Source organism: Rosa chinensis, chromosome 5 (genome assembly GCF_002994745.2).
Source record: "Rosa chinensis cultivar Old Blush chromosome 5, RchiOBHm-V2, whole genome shotgun sequence".
NCBI classification, from domain to species: domain Eukaryota; kingdom Viridiplantae; phylum Streptophyta; class Magnoliopsida; order Rosales; family Rosaceae; genus Rosa; species Rosa chinensis.
Window position 1 is genome coordinate 80,753,244 of NC_037092.1, and position 17,015 is coordinate 80,770,258.

Sequence of the window (17,015 nt, forward strand, 5' to 3'; positions counted from 1 at the left end):
TGTGGAAAACTCTTGTAATGGTTGGTTCTTGTCATTTTCTAAAAAAATTTATGTTTTAATATTATTTTATTATTTTTGTGCCTCAGTGATCCTAAGTTTCTGGCTCCGCCTCTGGTCCTCTGGAACTAACGAGGGGTGGGAAGATACTTTTTATTGGATGGAAACTGTAGAATATAAAATTCCACATAAACTTAGCATAGAACCAACCATTAAAAATGCTAGCAAAATATTGTCGTGCAATTCCGGAATAGATATGTTGTTTCATATTAATTAATTTTTGTTCAATAAAAAAAAATATTACGTAATGACTCTAAATAGTTAGAGCACAACTCCCTTCTTTTGATTTGTTGGTAAAAGTTTTTCTACAAGTAAATAAGCAAAGAAAAGTCTAAATTTTTTTTTAGGAACATTTACTTTCGAAATGTAATTGCATGAATACGTCTCTGAAGAATATCCAAAGCATAACTAGAGTGGAACGTCGCTTTCAGACCCTACAAAAGCTTAACTTAAAGCCGTGAAAGACTTATTGGATAATGGAGTATGATTAATTCAGGACAAATTATAGCAATTATCCATGGATTATGAGCCATCAGTGGAAAATTATATTAGTTTATGTTACCTTTCACTAAAAAACTGATAAAGATGGGAAATTGAATGGAAGAGGCACCTTCCTTCAAAAAATTGCATTTTGGCCCAGAAAACAATGTAACAATTAATGCATGATTGCCACTTGTAACATAAGCAAGCAAAGTTTCACACCCAGATATGGTTTTTGGATGCTTCCTGTGAAATCACCTTTGTTATATACGTGCAGCGGTCCAGGCAATACTGGGCAACTATAAATTGGAGAAAGCTGGTTAGGTGAGGGACCAATTGTATATTTATAATTTGTGAAAAGTCAGCGAAGGTGGTTCTTGTTGTAAATTTTGAAAGAAGGGGTTGGATGGGTGGAGAGGGACGACAATACGTGGTGGGTTGAGCACAAATATTGGTTCAGAAGCCAAAGACGAGGAAACATCAAGGTGACTAACAGGTTCCTTTTTATGCTTCTAACTTTGGCTAATTGCTTCGTTTGTTTCCAACACCATCCTATTGTTCAAAGCTTTGATCTTTGCTTGATGGATCTTTCTCCTTACGATTTTTTGTGAGGTGGTTTCCTCTGTTTATTTGGTTTGTGATTGATTGTCAGGCATAAATAAGAGAAGCCCATTTCTGATCAAGTGCACATCTTGGTGCTTCTGATCTTGTAACAGTCTAGAAGAGCCTGGGAAATTCTGGTGTGCCTCTTCTGTCTTTTTCAAGTTATGATCTTTTTCATTTGGTCAAAGCTTGCACTTTCACTTTCATTTGTTTTTTTCTCGTTGTTCTTCATGTGTTTCTTAGTTTTGTCAATCGATTTGCTGTTAATGAACTAAGCATAGAACAATTTACCATTCCAGAATGTTCTCAGGAATGCAAAAGAGAAAGTAGTTGTTGGTGTTATTTTTGGATCATTTGAGAGTGAATTGAATCTAGTAGCATGTGATCTATATGTCTTTTAACTGGTTACTTATACATTCAATTGTAGACATGCATCACTTACCCTTGGTAAAGCATTGAAGTACATAGCGCATGCCTAATGTCAGAATTTACTCCTAGTCCCCTAATCAGAGCTTCACTTTCTCATTATATTCGGCTATCAGTACTACTTTACACTTTCATAATTGAAACTTTACATTCAAAGCAATAACATGTTAGATGTTCACCGGCATGATGCCTTATTTTGGGCATCACTTTAATCTCATTCAAAGTGGACTTCTGTGATCTGGGAAGGCTGGAATTGAGTCGTATAGTTTTTTAGTCATACTCATTTGTTTATTTGATTTGTCTCATTGGATTTGTGTGCATGTATCACTTTGTAGTTTGTGCCTCGCATTTATCTGCATTAGCTGTTCGGATGTCATTTGAAGTCTTCATTTACTCTATTTGGCAGGCACATTAGTCAATCCAATCCTGCTTCCCAAATATTGTCTTATTAATTGGCAATGGGGGCTGTAGTGGGAAAGGCCAATAGTGGGAGTCTTTCGATATCTGAAACAAAGCTGGAAGCCAAAATGGTTGAAGCTATGCAGCGAAGAGCAGCTAAAGGAAGTGTCATGAAATCATTCAACAGCATAATCTTGAAGTTCCCAAAGATTGATGAGAGCTTAAGAAATTGCAGAGATATTTTTCAGCAGTTTGGTGTGTATCCATTCCATACTCTCCCCCTCCCCTAAAATGTCCCAAGTGGTTGTTAACTGTCATGATTTTCTCTACAGATGAGGATTCAAATGGCATCATTGATCATGATGAATTGAAAAGAGCTTTCTCAAAACTGGAAGTCTCGTTTACAGATGAGGAAATCGATGATCTCTTTGCAGCATGCGATATTAATGAGGATATGGGAATCAATTTTAATGAGTTCATCGTTCTTATTTGCGTCGTCTTTCTTCTGAAGGATGATCAGAATGCTGGGCAAAAAGTATCCAGAACATAAAACTTGATTATATGATTCTTTTTTAAGCTACCATTTGTCTGCAAAGCAATTTACATTTTACTATTGTATTTTTTTCGTTCTTTTTTCTCATTCTCTTTGTCTTCCATGACTTTGCTAGAAAGTGGATATGGGAATGCCAAAGCTGGAGGCCACCTTCGAAACATTGGTGGATGCATTTGTGTTCTTGGATAAGAACAAGGATGGTTATGTCAGCAAGAGTGAAATGGTTCAGTCCATTAATGAAACTACGACAGGAGAACGCTCCTCTGGGCGAATAGCCATGAAAAGATTTGGTTTGCTCTCTCTCTCTCTCTCTCTCTATACATATATATATATATATATTTGTTATTACTTCTGAACAATTATGGATGCTGAGAGATGTTAGTATCAAGTAGCCAGTATTGTTCATCTCTGTGCATCCAGATGAACTATGGTTGTACTCATAGGAATTACTTCAGTTTGATAAATGATCTGAAGTTGGATGTTGGAGAAACTCTCTTGACTAAACCTTTTTCTTGTTTGTTGTTGCAGAAGAGATGGACTGGGATAAAAATGGAATGGTGAACTTCAAGGAGTTCCTTTTTGCATTCACTCGATGGATTGGAATTGACGATCTTGAGGATGAGGATGAAGACTGAAGGTGAAGAGAAGGTTTGATAATTTGAGGCCACTTTCTGGTATTTAGAGCAAGTCAGGGAAGCTGCTGTATAAGGTCTCTATGCTTTTACAATAATGGCCCAGTTGATATAGAGCATGTAGAATGATATAGAGCATGTAGAATGATATAATCATTCCTTCTTTGAGATCACCTTGTAAATATTCTCTTGCTGTTAAGGATTCTTCTTTTAGTAGATACTTTCATGAAACGCAGTTCTGTGGTAAGATTTTCGGGACATTGCTTTTCTCTCTCGTCTTCCTATTTAGAGGAGAAATGATCAATTTGCTGCCCTACACATGATGAGCCATGTGCTTTTAACACTTGAGCAAAACTTCCAAAGAGCTCGCTAGTGCTAAAATGTTACCATGACTTTTCAACCATGAGAATGAATGGAAAATGATAGATCCAGAGGCTGAAAAATTCATAGCATCATATGCTCCGGAGCGTGCTAAAAATTTTGAGCGAGTTTATGATGATATTGACTTTAGACCAAAGAGAAAATCAGAAAGTATCCAGATAACTCAGAAGCGTAAATCGATTGCCATTGAGTCAACCATACATCATCGAAGAATCCAAATTTCTTCAAAGTTCGAGCTCAATGGTAACCTGTAATCACAGCTCAAATACAACGACCAAATTACAAAATTTTGCAGTGCGCTAGAAACAAATAACATACGAATCAACCTTGCCCAGAACACCATCAAGAAAGCTTTTTAATTACTACAGAATGCAATCTAAAATAGTACACCATACTCCAATCCATAAAACAGCGTTAGACCATATTTTTCGCCTCACTACTCATATACAAACCATCCTTAACTTGTCCACATAAACCCATGACCACAACAAAACTGCCATCACACACTTATAATAGTTTTTTCAACAGCCTAGGAGAGCTAATGCTCTGACCAAACTGTTTAGTGCAACATACAAAGCAAACCCCCTGAAATCAAACTGTCCTCTTTCTATGCGATACGTTAACCTCTCTTGAACAGTAGGTACACACACTTCATATAGAAACAAGTTAGAACCGGCACACAATGGAGTTGCCAGTGCCCCGATGGCAGTTGGAGGATTGGCTGACACAGCAACATCTGTGGCGCGAGAACTGTTGTTTACTCGCAGAAACTAACAAAGAAGCTCCAAGAGCTCTCCAATAATGAGAATCCACTACCCCCTGGTCTTTGCCCTCTTCATACCACCAAGACTGTTGTTGAAGGGTGACACAGAACCAGACATGGGAGAACCCTCATCACGAAGTGTACCATTGAGCATTGCCAACTCTCGCAACTGCTGCTTCTTATAGAAATCTTGAGATTCATCCTACACAATTAATATAGACATCATGCCAAGATAGTTGATAGTGAGGCTTGCAGGCAGAATGAACAAAATTTACTAGAGAAAAAGAAAAATTCTCTTCACAAGGAAAGAAAAAACATACCACAGGCCTGAGCAGATCTTCAAGTACTTCACGCGCTTGTAATAAACGAGCATCAACAATTTCAACTGGTAGTTCTGCCTCCACTAGTATATGAAGAGGTTCATTCAAATGTTCATACCCCGGTTTACCTCTCATCATATCTTCCTGTAAAACAAGAATATTACAGTGAAGTAACATTAGATCCTCTTAATAAGGAGTGAGAACTGAACAGCAAATTAAACTTTATTTACAAAATAGAGTAACAGACTCCATCATAAGTGCCGGTCAGAATTCTTCTGCATACATCTAAGAAAAGTCCACTGATAAGCCTATGTGCAATTATCTAAGAAAAGTACATTACCCTGGCTGGATCCTTTATGCTACCACGGCCCCTGATCAGAACACGGCACTCAGTAGTTGCTTCCACTCGCTTAAGCGAGTTACCCCTAGGACCTAGCAACCGCCCAACAAAGTTATACTGCAAAAAATTGGAGAGTTGTTAGGCAGAAGAGAAATTCACTGAGAAACTAAACAAGATCTAGTATTTCATCATACATTAGGATATTTGTCAACGGGAATATCCACTCTGATTGTCCGCTTAACAATTAGACCAGATGAGCTACTTTGAGGACTAAGCCAATTTTGTGTTGATGAGGGCTGTAATAAACTTGACATCTGGACAGTACAATCCAAACTATGTTAAAACGAATAACATATAATAGTGCTTGTTGTTCCTTTTTGCATTAAAATAACAAGAAGTATCGGTCCTTGAAAAACCTCCAAGATCCCAATATTCATTAAGCATCATGTTACAGATTCAAGAATATGTAAAATCAGCAAGCAATAAACAAATAAATCATTCAAACTGTACAGTATGGCAGGCACAATGGAACTGAGAATGTAAAAGATGATGAATTTCAAGGTATCTAGCAGAAACAAAATAACATCATTATGCATTCATTTCCCCCACCCCACCTCCCCTCCCTTTGAACCCCATATAAAGGCATCCAGTATCTCAGATGTTTAAAAATTCTAAGTGAAGACAAAGATGGTAGCCAAACTTAATAGTTGCACAAGTATAACTGAGGGGTTAGTACACCACACAAGACAATCAGTACTCCCATTATCTCCTATCAAACAAACCCTTTCGATCACTCCCCATTAGTAAGGGAGAAGTGTATCTTATGTCATGTGTAATACTTGAGATATAACAATTTAATTTAGTCTGTTTCAAAAAGAAAAACGCAGAATAAATGGAGAACCATCTAAATGAAGGAGGATTCCAGAAGCAAAGCTAATTGGTTATTTCTTTGCATCTCGATGTTAGCTTCAGACTACCTGTCACAAAGTTGCAATTAAATTGCATATCTAAACAAATGTTAAAGAGTTAGCATGAGATGTAAAAGATCGTGTCAGAAATGCTTCTAAAGAACAGTAAAATTAGATGGACAATAAGGTTATGTTAAGTTAATGGTTAGTATCCGTACTTCTGATTGAAACCGTGATGCCCATCCGTTCATATCGGCACCTCCATTTGAAAACATTCCTCCAGAAGCCAGGGGGCTAGCATGTTCAAGTCCACTTTGACCTAAAACTGATGCATTCCCCAACAGTGTAGTTACACGCAATATTTCTGCTCCAAAAATGTCAAATTTTCAAGAATAAGATGTACCAGTTAGCATTTGTTATAAGGTTAGCAGTCACGACAAAATGGAGAGACAACACGGATTTTTTCTGAGTCAGTTAAACCCAATGCTTCCCTCAAGTAATAAATTTAACTTTAAAGAGTGCTGAACTACCAATTAATGATAAAAGTTAATGAAGAAAGAAAACCTATTATTTGAAAAGATAGTGATAGATTCTTTACAACTACTACCAGTCAAGCGAGTAACTCATACAAGAGAACCCCAAGTTGTTAGAGAAAAGGAAAATCCAGTAAAGAATACACACCCGGCAAAGACCGCTACTTGTGTAACACTATCAGACCTAAGCACTTAAAACTTGAAATATCAATGTCAAATGTTCTCAACAATGTCAGCTACCAAGATTACTCTAGGAGAGAAGGAAAAACAAAGTACAAATACACACAGAAAGAAAACAGAGGAAGAAAGAAGCACACAATATCCACTCTCAGTTTCAAAAAAGGACTTCTAGATCAGGTATGCCTAGGAACTAGTTGTCTGAGCTTTCTCATATTGAATCCCAATATCGACTACAAGCCAAAACTATAGACCAAACAGAGGTTCGCTTTGATCTTGTAGTCTTTATGTATCTGAAAATGAAGTCCTCACCATAAATTCCCAATGACCATGTAACAACATCGGCAGTACCATATTATATACAATGGGCAAATTGATTAAGCAGTTATCCTCTAGTACATAAAAACAGCATAAAAACAGCCCAATCCCTGTTAAATTCACACCTCTCCAACTCATGAAACCAAAAGATTCTGGCCTCAAAGATGATTCCAGCCTCAAGATGACTTTGGAAAGGGAAAAAAAAAAACACAAAGGCATCTATATTAAGAAACAAAACCAACAAGATCTGCTCCAAGTCAAACTAATCAAGCTACCTATAGCGACCCGAAAGAGATGTTTGACAAAAATGGGTACTGAAAGGGATACAATGAGAGGAATTCCTCCTTGATTAAAATCATGGAAGTGAACATACAATTACTAAATCCTAGCAATACATGTACTTTTTCAACATTTCCAAAAGTTATCATCTGTAAAAGCTAGGAAAGGGAGGAATCGCAAGGAAAGGGAGTCCTCCCAAGTCTTAAATGAACAAAGAAAATACACTTATGTTGGCAATGAGCCAAAGTCCATTAAGTCAATTTAATAGCACTAATGTGCGTACTACACTCGAAACAAAGTATATGATCCAAACCTAGTTCAGAGTTGGAATTGGCTTACCAAACTAATCACTTAAACAATGTTTTCAATATCCTTCCCTAGCAAATAAAGTTCACCTGAAGTTTCAAGATATACAACTCCAATTCAATTTAATTAGTACAAGAAAACAAACTTTTCTATTGCTTATCCTTGCAATCTATTTTATATCATTCAGAAGTAATTGCCCAAATCAAGTTAACAAACATGACAGCTTGGGCGCATTAGCAGAGCATCTCTAAGACCTTACTGCACAGTGCATTTTACCAAGTTAAAAGTAACTGTATGTCAATTAAGTGGGTGATGGAACCTAGACTATCTAATGCTACCTACTCTCACCACTCTTAGTGTATTAACTGTTTGTTAGCTTAGTCATGTTATAGGAATGGGTCCCTGACCAGTAAAGTTAGTCAAATCGTGCACAGTGTCCTCGGTTCAGACTTACTGGTCGCAGTTGTTAAAAAGTTATATTAGTGCTTGAATCTCGACATGTGAACACCTACATGCACTAGTAACAGCAGTTATCGTAACCATTCACAAGCTGAATCGAAAGTTTGAAACTGACCTTGGTTCAACAACCTGCAGCAATTTGGCAGCACAGGCAGGAATGGACCGAGCTTCTGACGCTCCCCGAATAGCTCAGACAGGTATCTGCACACAAAAGTAATCACATCACCAATCAAGCAATCGTAAGAAACCAATCGAGCTCTCTTCTTTGAGAAGAAATCAAGAAATCAACAATACTGCAGCTAAGAAGCATCAGATCGCCAACAATTCAGTTGCGGATTAAGTATAGCTCATCCAGTTAGATTCATCTACAACCATATATAGTAGTACAACCAGAACCAGTATTCGATTGAATATGAATTAGATAAACAGCCATGGTTATAAATCAATTAGATCTCGGAAGAAGGAAGCATACTTTTCTTGCTCGGCGACGAGAGCGGCGGACGAGGAGACGGACCGAAGGCCGGAGAGGTGAGGAGAGAGAGGGGCCGACGGCAAGGGCGAGTAAGCCATGTACCTTCCACCAACGCCCGATGATGATGTCATCTCAGTAGCCCAGGGTCCGATCGCCGTCGTCGTCGTCGTGGTTTCCGGTCGTCGTCTCTGTGTGTGGACTGTGTGGAGGGAGCTGGTGGGACGATCCCGATTCCCTACCAGACGTTCTCTCTCTATCTCTATCTCTCTCTGTGGAATCTCAATTCAAGATGAATTGCGTCGGTGGATTAATTTATACCTCATTCTGGTTTCACACTGCTTTAGTTTACTTTCACCCACACTACAGTATCTACACAGTAAATTTATTGTTTTTTCTCCTTTTGCTTGTGGGAGTAGTTTTTTTCATAAAGAAATTATAATATATGATCTCAGACCTTGGTACACGTGGTGGTCTGGATTGATGTCATGGACTCATATGATTCGTACTTGTTGCTGATTGGACTCTTAATTTAATGTTTTTCACCCCTGCAAGGTTTTCACAAAATTCAAGTGATATTATTGGCTCAGACCACCACATAATGATGTCACGTGGTAGTCCGGAACCATTAAATAATAATTTTTTTTTTTTGAATTTACTGCATATGGAAATTCAATAATATAAACAAAGCACCGAACAAGGAAAAAATAAAAAAAGAATTTGAGTACGATTATTACTTTTGGCAAATGAATAGGGTGTCATCTATTATAAGGTAGAGAGAGTCAAAAGATACACAGTGATTTACCAACTGTACGCACGTCAAAATGGCGTCATTGTTTGACGTGAGTAAGATCGCATTTGATAATGCTAAAATTTAAGTAAACCATAGTAATCTGACACTATTAGAATTGAGGAAAAAAAGGACGAGTCAAATTTGAAACCTAATTTATTTGTATTTGAGACGGAGCACTGTAACAAGCACCGAGACAAAGTGGAAGTAGAGGAAAAGCTCCAATACTGAAAGATTGGAGAAAGGTAGTTGAAGAAATCAAGGCAGTGGTTTGCACACGAAGTAGACAAGTACGCCCTGGACTCTCTCGAGTACATAGCTGAAAATGCATGTGATCTCCAACATTGCTGCGGTGGAAGATGAATGGCCCCAAATATCATGTTCTGGCATTAATAGCAGAGGATGTAACGGCCTTTCAAGTGAGCACAGTGGCTTCTGCGTCTGATTTTAGCACTGGAGGGAGACTGATAGGTAACTTTAGGAGCTCATTAAACATGATTTGTCTGCAATCTTGGTTGAGGGGGAATGAAATTTGCTGCATTGAGCACGCTTCATGCATTAAAGATATGGAATTCTACGAAAAAATGTGAGAGAGGTAATTTTTTTTTCGACAGGATGTGAAAGAGGTAATGTATTGTTCAATTCTGTTGAATTTTTATTATTTTATACTAGTTTACTGCAACTTTGGAAGTGTGCAAGATTCATCATGACTTCGTATTTTTCTGCTTTTCTGGCCTTGAATCAATCTTGAGTTTGATATGTAGAGCATTTTTTTACTTTCCAGTTTCCAGTTTGCCTGAACTTCTTCAGCTAACGTTTCTTTGCTATATGTAAATTTTAAGCCATAAGGCTTAGACTTCGCACTTCTGAAGTCCGGGGTTCTACATTTCTGCAATTCTACGCGTTTGAAATCTTAAGCCATAGGAAATTTACATGACAATTCCCCCCGCCTTGGAATTCTAACATCAAAATAATGTAAACGTGTATCCTTTCGAAAAAAAAAAAAAGAAAAAAAAAGAAGAAGAAATCTTCGTGTACACATTATCAAAAATTCCCACTAAATGGGACTCCTTGTTAACTTTTATCTATCCATCTATCTTGTTGTACGCTTGTTGATGGAAACTCGAACAGAATCTATGATGTCAGTGTTTTTTCCCACTTGTGCTCTTGTCTTCCTGTCTGCAACTCCATCATCTTCTTGTTCTTGGTGCATCAATACAAAAAATGCATGCCGTAATCGGGAATCCCCAATTCCAGATATGCATACGAAGTTGTAAGCAGGTTAGTGGCAAAGGAAATATTCTCCACGTCCATAGATAGATTGGAAAAAGTTTGTTTTCAGTCTGAGTGATCACGGAAGCGGACAATTTTGTTGATGCTTGGGAAAATCCTGTTGATGGGAATGATTTTGTTGATAAGGGATCTCTCATGACGATATCTGTTAATGGAAAGTACAATTATCACCAGTGAGTGATAATCTCCAATTAAAAGTAACAAAGAATATCATGATAACAACAACTTTAATGTTGAAACAGGGCACATACATGACAAATGCGGAAGTGCAGAAGCAAGCAACCCCAATGGTAAAATGAACAACAAAAGTCGCCCAGAAATTCTTCCTGTCTAGAAATATTCTCTCAGAAATGATAGTAGTTATTCCTGAAAACAGCAAGACCTTCCATCCTTCAGGTAAGCATTTGTAAAAAGAAAATGAGGAAGAATCCTGTGAAAAGAAAACAGAAAAATTAGCGCATACAAGGTTAAAACCACTCATGAAACATGCAAGAAAAATGAATAAACCATACCTGGAAGTAATGCTTGATGAATGCCCCAGAGTATAATATTCTCAAAATCATATCTTTACCGTGTCAAGGAACCAGAGACCTAATGAACTTAGTTGGAATAACGCACAATCCAAATAACTCTGTTCACAGTATTGAGACTGATGAAATCATCGATATTACTGTGTTATGCAACTTGCAATTTTGTACAAACAAAAGATCATCAACTGTTCTTTATTATTGGCCTCAGATACATTTTGAGGCCAATTGTTTTTACTCATTGCTACAAAAATAATGACATAATGTTGCAGATCCTTTATATTATAAAAAGTTAACTTTTGAAAAAAGAGTGCAAAGGATATCAAAAGAATTTAAAAAATAAGCAGGAGAGGAAAGGTAAGACCCAAGGGTCCCATTCTCAAAAAAATAAAAAGGACCCAGGGGTCCATTTCAGAATGTTATAGTTTTACACTTAAATAAAGAGTGGGAAGGAAGATGGATGAGAGAGAGAAGAAAGTGAGAACAGAGAAGTTTCAGGAAGAAAACAGTTGGAATGCAAACAAAAATGTTACTAAGGGATCTTCAGAAAACAGCCATACAGTCTTTACTCAGTAAAGGATACTTAATGAATTTGCCAAAATTAAGCCAACTGCGCCAGCGGAGTTTACCAGCAGGATATTCAGTACCACATATATAATTGTTATCAGAACAGATGGAAGATTTGACCACAGAAGTTGGTTCTTCTTGGCAACTGCATGTACAAATGCTTCAGAAGTTCCTGCATATCAAAGAACAATTTCAGTTCTCGCCTGATACTTTTATGCATACAGGTGAAGTATCTGAATTAAAACCAGACCACTAATGACTCCATATAGGTGAACCCATTTTGAAACATTCACAACATTTAAAAGGTTTAACAGTTCCAAATATAGAAATTTAGTAGATTGGTATACCCTTCACTTTTAAATATAGGAGTTCAACATTCTATGGGAAATTAGACTTGTGAGTGTTCACATCTCGTTTATTTATACCAGAACTAATAACTATTTCTTTGCATTATTTGTTTTGGTAGTAGGCTAAGCAAGACAGTTACAGAGAGGGGCATGCTGATAAGCCCATGAATATTAAAAAACAGAATCTGAACATTACTCACCATTCACAGCCAAAACAATAATATAAAAGCAATAATATCCCAGGGCTGTTGATGCTTCCCCATCACTCCATTTTTGACCATACACCAATCTGATGAGAGAATAAGCATAACTCGGGCCAAACGCCATAAATATAAGACCTACAGGCCATCCAAGCAGCTTGAGACCAAGAAAATAATAAAGAAGAAACAGCTGTAGAAACAATGTTTGTTCCTCTTTTAATCAATGTCAAAATCAGAACCTTCCTACAGAAATAATGCTAATGTTCACCAGTAGCATTTATTAAGTGGTGAGAAATCGAATCAGAGTCCCATGGGAATTCCCTACCAGAAGGGACCCTCTAATTTGATCACTAAGGAATAAAGTCAAATGTCAACATAAGTATTCTCACTACCTTGATCTCATCTTTTGAAATAACATAAATCAAGGCATATCTGCATGATAAAGTGAACTTTATCTTTTACTTTTTTGAGAGATATTATCCGGGTTTGTCACAGTTGTCTGAGGATTGAGATGCTAATAACTTAACTATTTATGGAGACTATATATACACATATGCTTATGTTTAATTTGTATAAAACAGAGTACACGGAAAAGGAAAAGCACACACCTATTAACAAAACCAGCTTAAGGGCTTCTGTAAGGCTACCTCCCAACCTCTTGTCCTTATCTGGGTCTTTTCCTGTCAATTAAAGATATCAGGAGAAAACTAAAGTTTGTTAAAATTGAACCCTGCATGATGTAATGCTATTTCAGTGCCACACAACTAATGGCTTTCTCATGGCATAACTTTTGAGAGTATAACTTTTAAACTGTTAATGAAACCGCAAAGCTTTCTCACATGGAAGCAAAACCAGTAATCATTTTTAGCGCAAATCACTAGAAACAAAAAGCAGGTAGAAGTTGACTTAAGAGCAAGACAAATCAGGTATAGAATGAAAATAACTATCATGAAACAGAGGATAGGAATAACCTGATGCAGACCTTGCAAATGTAGCATAGGTACTTTCTTCAAAAGGAAGAAACACCATCCTCACCACCAGGCTCCCTGAAATGTAATAAATTTAGTAAACGAAAAATTCCAAATTACTGACATAATATTCAGTCAAAATAGTCTAGGTAAAAAAGAAAAAAAAATCAGCTCTTATCATGGTGAGAAAGTGATTATTGTATGACCCAAAATATAACCAAGAAAATTACCTAAATTGTCTACAAATCCATATACAGCTTGGTTATAATATGTCGCCCACTGTAAAAGAACAAAATTTTGTCCTTCCTGAAGGATCAATTTCACACAGGATTGCAAAGCAAACAACTCACACATCTTTAACAGCTCCCCATCATAATTCTTCTTATTCTTTGCTCTGTGAAAGGTATTAAGCTGTCAAGAGCAGTACATTGACCTTATAATTAAATCTAATAAATCTATCCTTCCAGCTAAGACTGCATATTGTCATTTTGGATGCATTACATATGAATAGGAAAAAATATTGGACCACAACAATGAATCTGATGAGTAAATAATGAGTATAACTTGCAACAATATTCCAACCAACTACACAAAGACACACAATTGATCATGTACTATATAAATATAAACTATTTATTCACACACGTCATTTCTATTCACATTAAGCTCAGGGCACTGTAGGTTTACTGCTTCCCAGATATGACCAGGACCAACAAAGAACTTTACACAAAAACTTGCCCTGAACAGATAAGTCATTTCCAGTTTTCTACTATCAAAGAAATCAAGAGATGTGATGACCAGAAGTTTCACCTAGATCTTAATAGTTCCTTCTCTTTCTACTTAAAAGTTACTTTACAAAGAACGTTTTTCAGTCAATGCTGGGTTATATTCATTGCTTAAAAATTTAAGTGCATTATCTTGACAAGTTACTTCCTTGTTGTTACAGAAAATGGATGTTCACCATCCTGAAGTGTATATATATAACAATGTACAACTGGGAACAGAATATAATACCTGAAGGGGAAAAGAGCAGAACTTCTATATGGACGAAAACAAAGAAAGTAGACCCAATACCCTGAGAACAAGCACAGTCCATAAGCAGTCTGTGACAATGCAAATATAATCTCTTTTTCCTGCAACCGATCAATTGGACCTTTTAATTAGAATCTGCATCTGACTCCGAAAACCACCAACTTGGTGGGGTTTAAATCATAACAAGCTATATAAGGAAACATAGAACAGGCCATAAGATAGATAAATGAAACATATACATAATTCCAACAAACAAAGAGATGTACTACCCTCATTGTCAGAATAGAAACAAACTTGGTAAGTTATTTTTGGAATACATGACACTGAAAAGACATGAATAGAACATCAGAGCTTCTCATGCTCATCACAACCATGCCCTAAGGTCAACAATTATAATGATCCTTAAGTAGATGCGGTTAGGCACATCAGTTGTAGTCTACCCCCTCGATTTCCTACATGTACTGGCTCATTTTTAAACGTTCACACCTTTTCAGTTTTGAAAACCTTAATAACAGATGTTTCCACCAACTCAAAAGTTACTACTAATCACGTTCACTGACTTCTAGCCACATATACTTCTCCCACTGGGTTTCCTTTCTATACCTTGCTCATTACTAATTCCTCCCCTTTCAGATTGGAATCCTGGATAACAGAGGACTCCACCAACTCAAAGATACTAGTCCTCATTCAGTGACTTCTAGCCACAACGTACAGAAGTATAGAGAAGTGCTTCGACTGATGAATCTTTTAACAGGGGAAGTATACCACTCCCATGCCATAATTGGTCATTAATCCTGATGGAAACTTTATAAAATGAAGATAACAGCTTTATTGAGGCAAGAATACCTTTAGACTTAGTGAGTGGCAACTAGAAAATCTGAGAAAACGGTGCCAGTTTCACAACAGAGAATTTTACAAGGATCTAAGCAATCTTGAACACCCTGAAGAAATATGACTTTACCATATATTGGGTCCTATATCGTAGACTATGTGTGCCAGTCTTGACTTTGTTTCTTCATAGCCTCTCAAATAGTTAGTTAAAATAATAAGTATATTACAAGTTTTGTTCCATGTCCAGTAACCAATAAAAAGTTCTACTAAAGAAAAGCATGTCTGGCTAAGGAACTTATGGACATCATCACATTTTCCGAGGATATCACAAAAGGGAAATCAAATAAGATTGTTACACACTGCCTGGTTGGTGCTATTATGGAAATAGAGAATATGTGAGCAAAGTGAATAGTTTGATTAAAGATATTACCATGTCAGCTCGCATGCCAAAGAGAATGGCTGTTGTTATGCAGCGAAAAAAAGTAGCGGCAGTTTCAACTGCCAGCCTTAATTTAAGCAGCAGCAAGTTTTGAGATAGGATATACAAGGGCTCTGCCAATAGTTCTAATATACACGCACCACCTGCCAGATGAAAATAACTCAGGTGAGTGAGGCATTAAAATGAATAATGAATTCAATCAAGCAAAGTTAAACAGATTAAGATTTCCAACGATCAACAATTCTGAAGTCTAAGCAATACCAATGATTCAAAAACCACATGTGGATTTCTAACCAAACATATATATCATAGTCATAAAAATTAGATTAGCTACAATATCCATAGACATAGAGAAGCAACAGCAACACCATGAAGTTTTCAAAAGAAACACAAAGACATATTCAAGAATGTACCAGTAATCAAGATCCCTTGTCCATATGGATCAGAAAAGCTCAAGCCTTTCCACCAAAAGACAAAACCAGACGCTGCAGTAGTAATTATAATTCCACACGGCGGAACCAACCACGCAAATTTCATGATCTTTGCTATATTTTCTTCTGTAGAAGTACCATCGCTGCAGCATAACACACATTGATCACAAGTCCTTAGTTAGTGCAACACAAATGCATTACTAACAAAACCAAAACAATCACCTTTTCATGTCCTGTCGCAGACATGCTCGCCGAAACCCCTCCCGGCTGAGAAACAACACGCAATTCACAAATAGCGGAAACTGTACTCCATATAGCTGCAGAAAAACAGAACTTACTTTCAATAAAACAATCCTAAATCAAATGAAAACATTCCTCAAACCCATAACAGACATTGCTTTGCTAGAGTTCTAGTGCATTATGAGATTGGACTATTCTCCAATACCATTCTAAGCGTATAAACAAACTAAAGCTTGCATCTTTCCATGTGGGCTATACTGAAACAAAGCAAAAATCATAGAGAAAGTTATAGGCATTGTGATTTTTACCGCAAAGTCTTCAACTTTAAGGAAATTTCTGAGGATCACAGCATTGACTATGAATGGAATTCCTCTTGAACACAACTGGGTAGCTGATGCAATAGAAAAATGGGGTAAATAGTAAATACCCAATTTGCGTGATCATCTGTAAAGCTGAGAAAACAAGTGAAGGAGAAACTGACCCAATAGGTACTTGAAAGTGCGAGAGAAATCCGACGAGCTGGCGTCACTTGGCGATTTGGATTCAGACGACGACGGAGAATCGGACATATTGGTGAAGTTTGATTGGGTCTCTGATTTCTCTTCAGAGTTGTGGAGCCGAAGTGAGGAGAAATCTATTTACTGTTACTAACGGCCGCCTAACTCGTGTACTTGTGTTCTCCATGGTTGACCAACTTGACCACTACTGGTCTACCATGTGATTGTTTTACCATCGAGGCATTATGGAACGTTAAAAACATACATGTCTTTTGGTAACTTTGTGTATATATCACAGGCCTGATCATAGGCGGACGTCCGCACTTTCACTAAAGTTTGGACGTCGACGCAGCAAGCGGTTCCAGGCGGCGGCGACGGCGGCGCTAGGCTGGCCAAAGGGAGGCCGGAGGAGTCCCATACCTCTTCTGGGCAGCGATCGAGGTCGGAGGA

The 17,015-nt window shown here is 37.3% G+C and overlaps 3 protein-coding genes across 8 annotated transcripts; 1 reads left to right on the forward strand and 2 right to left on the reverse strand.

Annotated features, from left to right (window-relative positions):
- The first annotated feature begins 624 nt into the window (after positions 1-624).
- LOC112202429 (probable calcium-binding protein CML21) lies at positions 625-3,408 on the forward strand. 5 transcript variants are annotated; one of them, XM_024343444.2, is made up of 6 exons: positions 626-1,033; positions 1,190-1,301; positions 1,973-2,220; positions 2,298-2,500; positions 2,634-2,808; positions 3,047-3,408. In XM_024343444.2, the coding sequence occupies exons 3-6, from the start codon at positions 2,025-2,027 to the stop codon at positions 3,151-3,153; spliced, it is 681 nt and encodes a 226-aa protein (XP_024199212.1). In that variant the 5' UTR covers positions 626-1,033; positions 1,190-1,301; positions 1,973-2,024; the 3' UTR covers positions 3,154-3,408. The 5 variants fall into 5 exon arrangements, with proteins under 5 accessions (XP_024199214.1, XP_024199212.1, XP_024199211.1 ...); XM_024343443.2 differs by having other exon boundaries at positions 626-1,022; XM_024343442.2 differs by having other exon boundaries at positions 628-1,033; positions 1,190-1,277.
- A 438-nt stretch (positions 3,409-3,846) lies between these two features.
- LOC112202428 (KH domain-containing protein At4g26480) lies at positions 3,847-8,693 on the reverse strand. 2 transcript variants are annotated; one of them, XM_040505457.1, is made up of 7 exons: positions 8,407-8,693; positions 8,050-8,135; positions 6,081-6,187; positions 5,149-5,268; positions 4,955-5,071; positions 4,615-4,758; positions 3,847-4,496 (listed from the first exon to the last, which is right to left on the reverse strand). In XM_040505457.1, the coding sequence occupies exons 1-7, from the start codon at positions 8,535-8,537 to the stop codon at positions 4,344-4,346; spliced, it is 858 nt and encodes a 285-aa protein (XP_040361391.1). In that variant the 5' UTR covers positions 8,538-8,693; the 3' UTR covers positions 3,847-4,343. The 2 variants fall into 2 exon arrangements, with proteins under 2 accessions (XP_040361391.1, XP_024199208.1); XM_024343440.2 differs by having other exon boundaries at positions 6,081-6,226.
- A 1,428-nt stretch (positions 8,694-10,121) lies between these two features.
- Positions 10,122-16,776, reverse strand: LOC112201342 (protein RFT1 homolog). Its single transcript, XM_024342229.2, has 14 exons — positions 16,550-16,776; positions 16,377-16,459; positions 16,051-16,145; positions 15,811-15,971; positions 15,389-15,540; positions 14,110-14,228; positions 13,326-13,489; positions 13,099-13,173; positions 12,736-12,807; positions 12,128-12,265; positions 11,597-11,752; positions 10,999-11,051; positions 10,738-10,916; positions 10,122-10,631 (listed from the first exon to the last, which is right to left on the reverse strand). Exons 1-14 carry the CDS (start codon positions 16,635-16,637, stop codon positions 10,532-10,534), a joined length of 1,635 nt encoding a protein of 544 aa, XP_024197997.1. The 5' UTR covers positions 16,638-16,776; the 3' UTR covers positions 10,122-10,531.
- Positions 16,777-17,015: the final 239 nt, after the last annotated feature.

Bases quoted from the DNA above. Each gene is read 5' to 3' on its own strand.
- LOC112202429 (XM_024343446.2), top strand. From the start codon at position 2,025: ATGGGGGCTGTAGTGGGAAAGGCCAATAGTGGGAGTCTTTCGATATCT. The intron at 2,221-2,297 runs GTGTGTATCCAT...TTTTCTCTACAG, and splicing joins AGATATTTTTCAGCAGTTTG to ATGAGGATTCAAATGGCATC. The intron at 2,501-2,633 runs GTATCCAGAACA...TGACTTTGCTAG, and splicing joins ATCAGAATGCTGGGCAAAAA to AAAGTGGATATGGGAATGCC.
- LOC112202428 (XM_024343440.2), bottom strand. From the start codon at position 8,537: ATGACATCATCATCGGGCGTTGGTGGAAGGTACATGGCTTACTCGCCC. The intron at 5,072-5,148 runs GTATGATGAAAT...AATTTTTTGCAG, and splicing joins CCGTTGACAAATATCCTAAT to TATAACTTTGTTGGGCGGTT. The intron at 4,497-4,614 runs GTATGTTTTTTC...TTAATTGTGTAG, and splicing joins AAGATCTGCTCAGGCCTGTG to GATGAATCTCAAGATTTCTA.
- LOC112201342 (XM_024342229.2), bottom strand. From the start codon at position 16,637: ATGTCCGATTCTCCGTCGTCGTCTGAATCCAAATCGCCAAGTGACGCC. The intron at 15,541-15,810 runs GTACATTCTTGA...TTCATCTGGCAG, and splicing joins ACAAGGGATCTTGATTACTG to GTGGTGCGTGTATATTAGAA. The intron at 13,174-13,325 runs GTAATTTTCTTG...ATTACATTTCAG, and splicing joins TGGATTTGTAGACAATTTAG to GGAGCCTGGTGGTGAGGATG.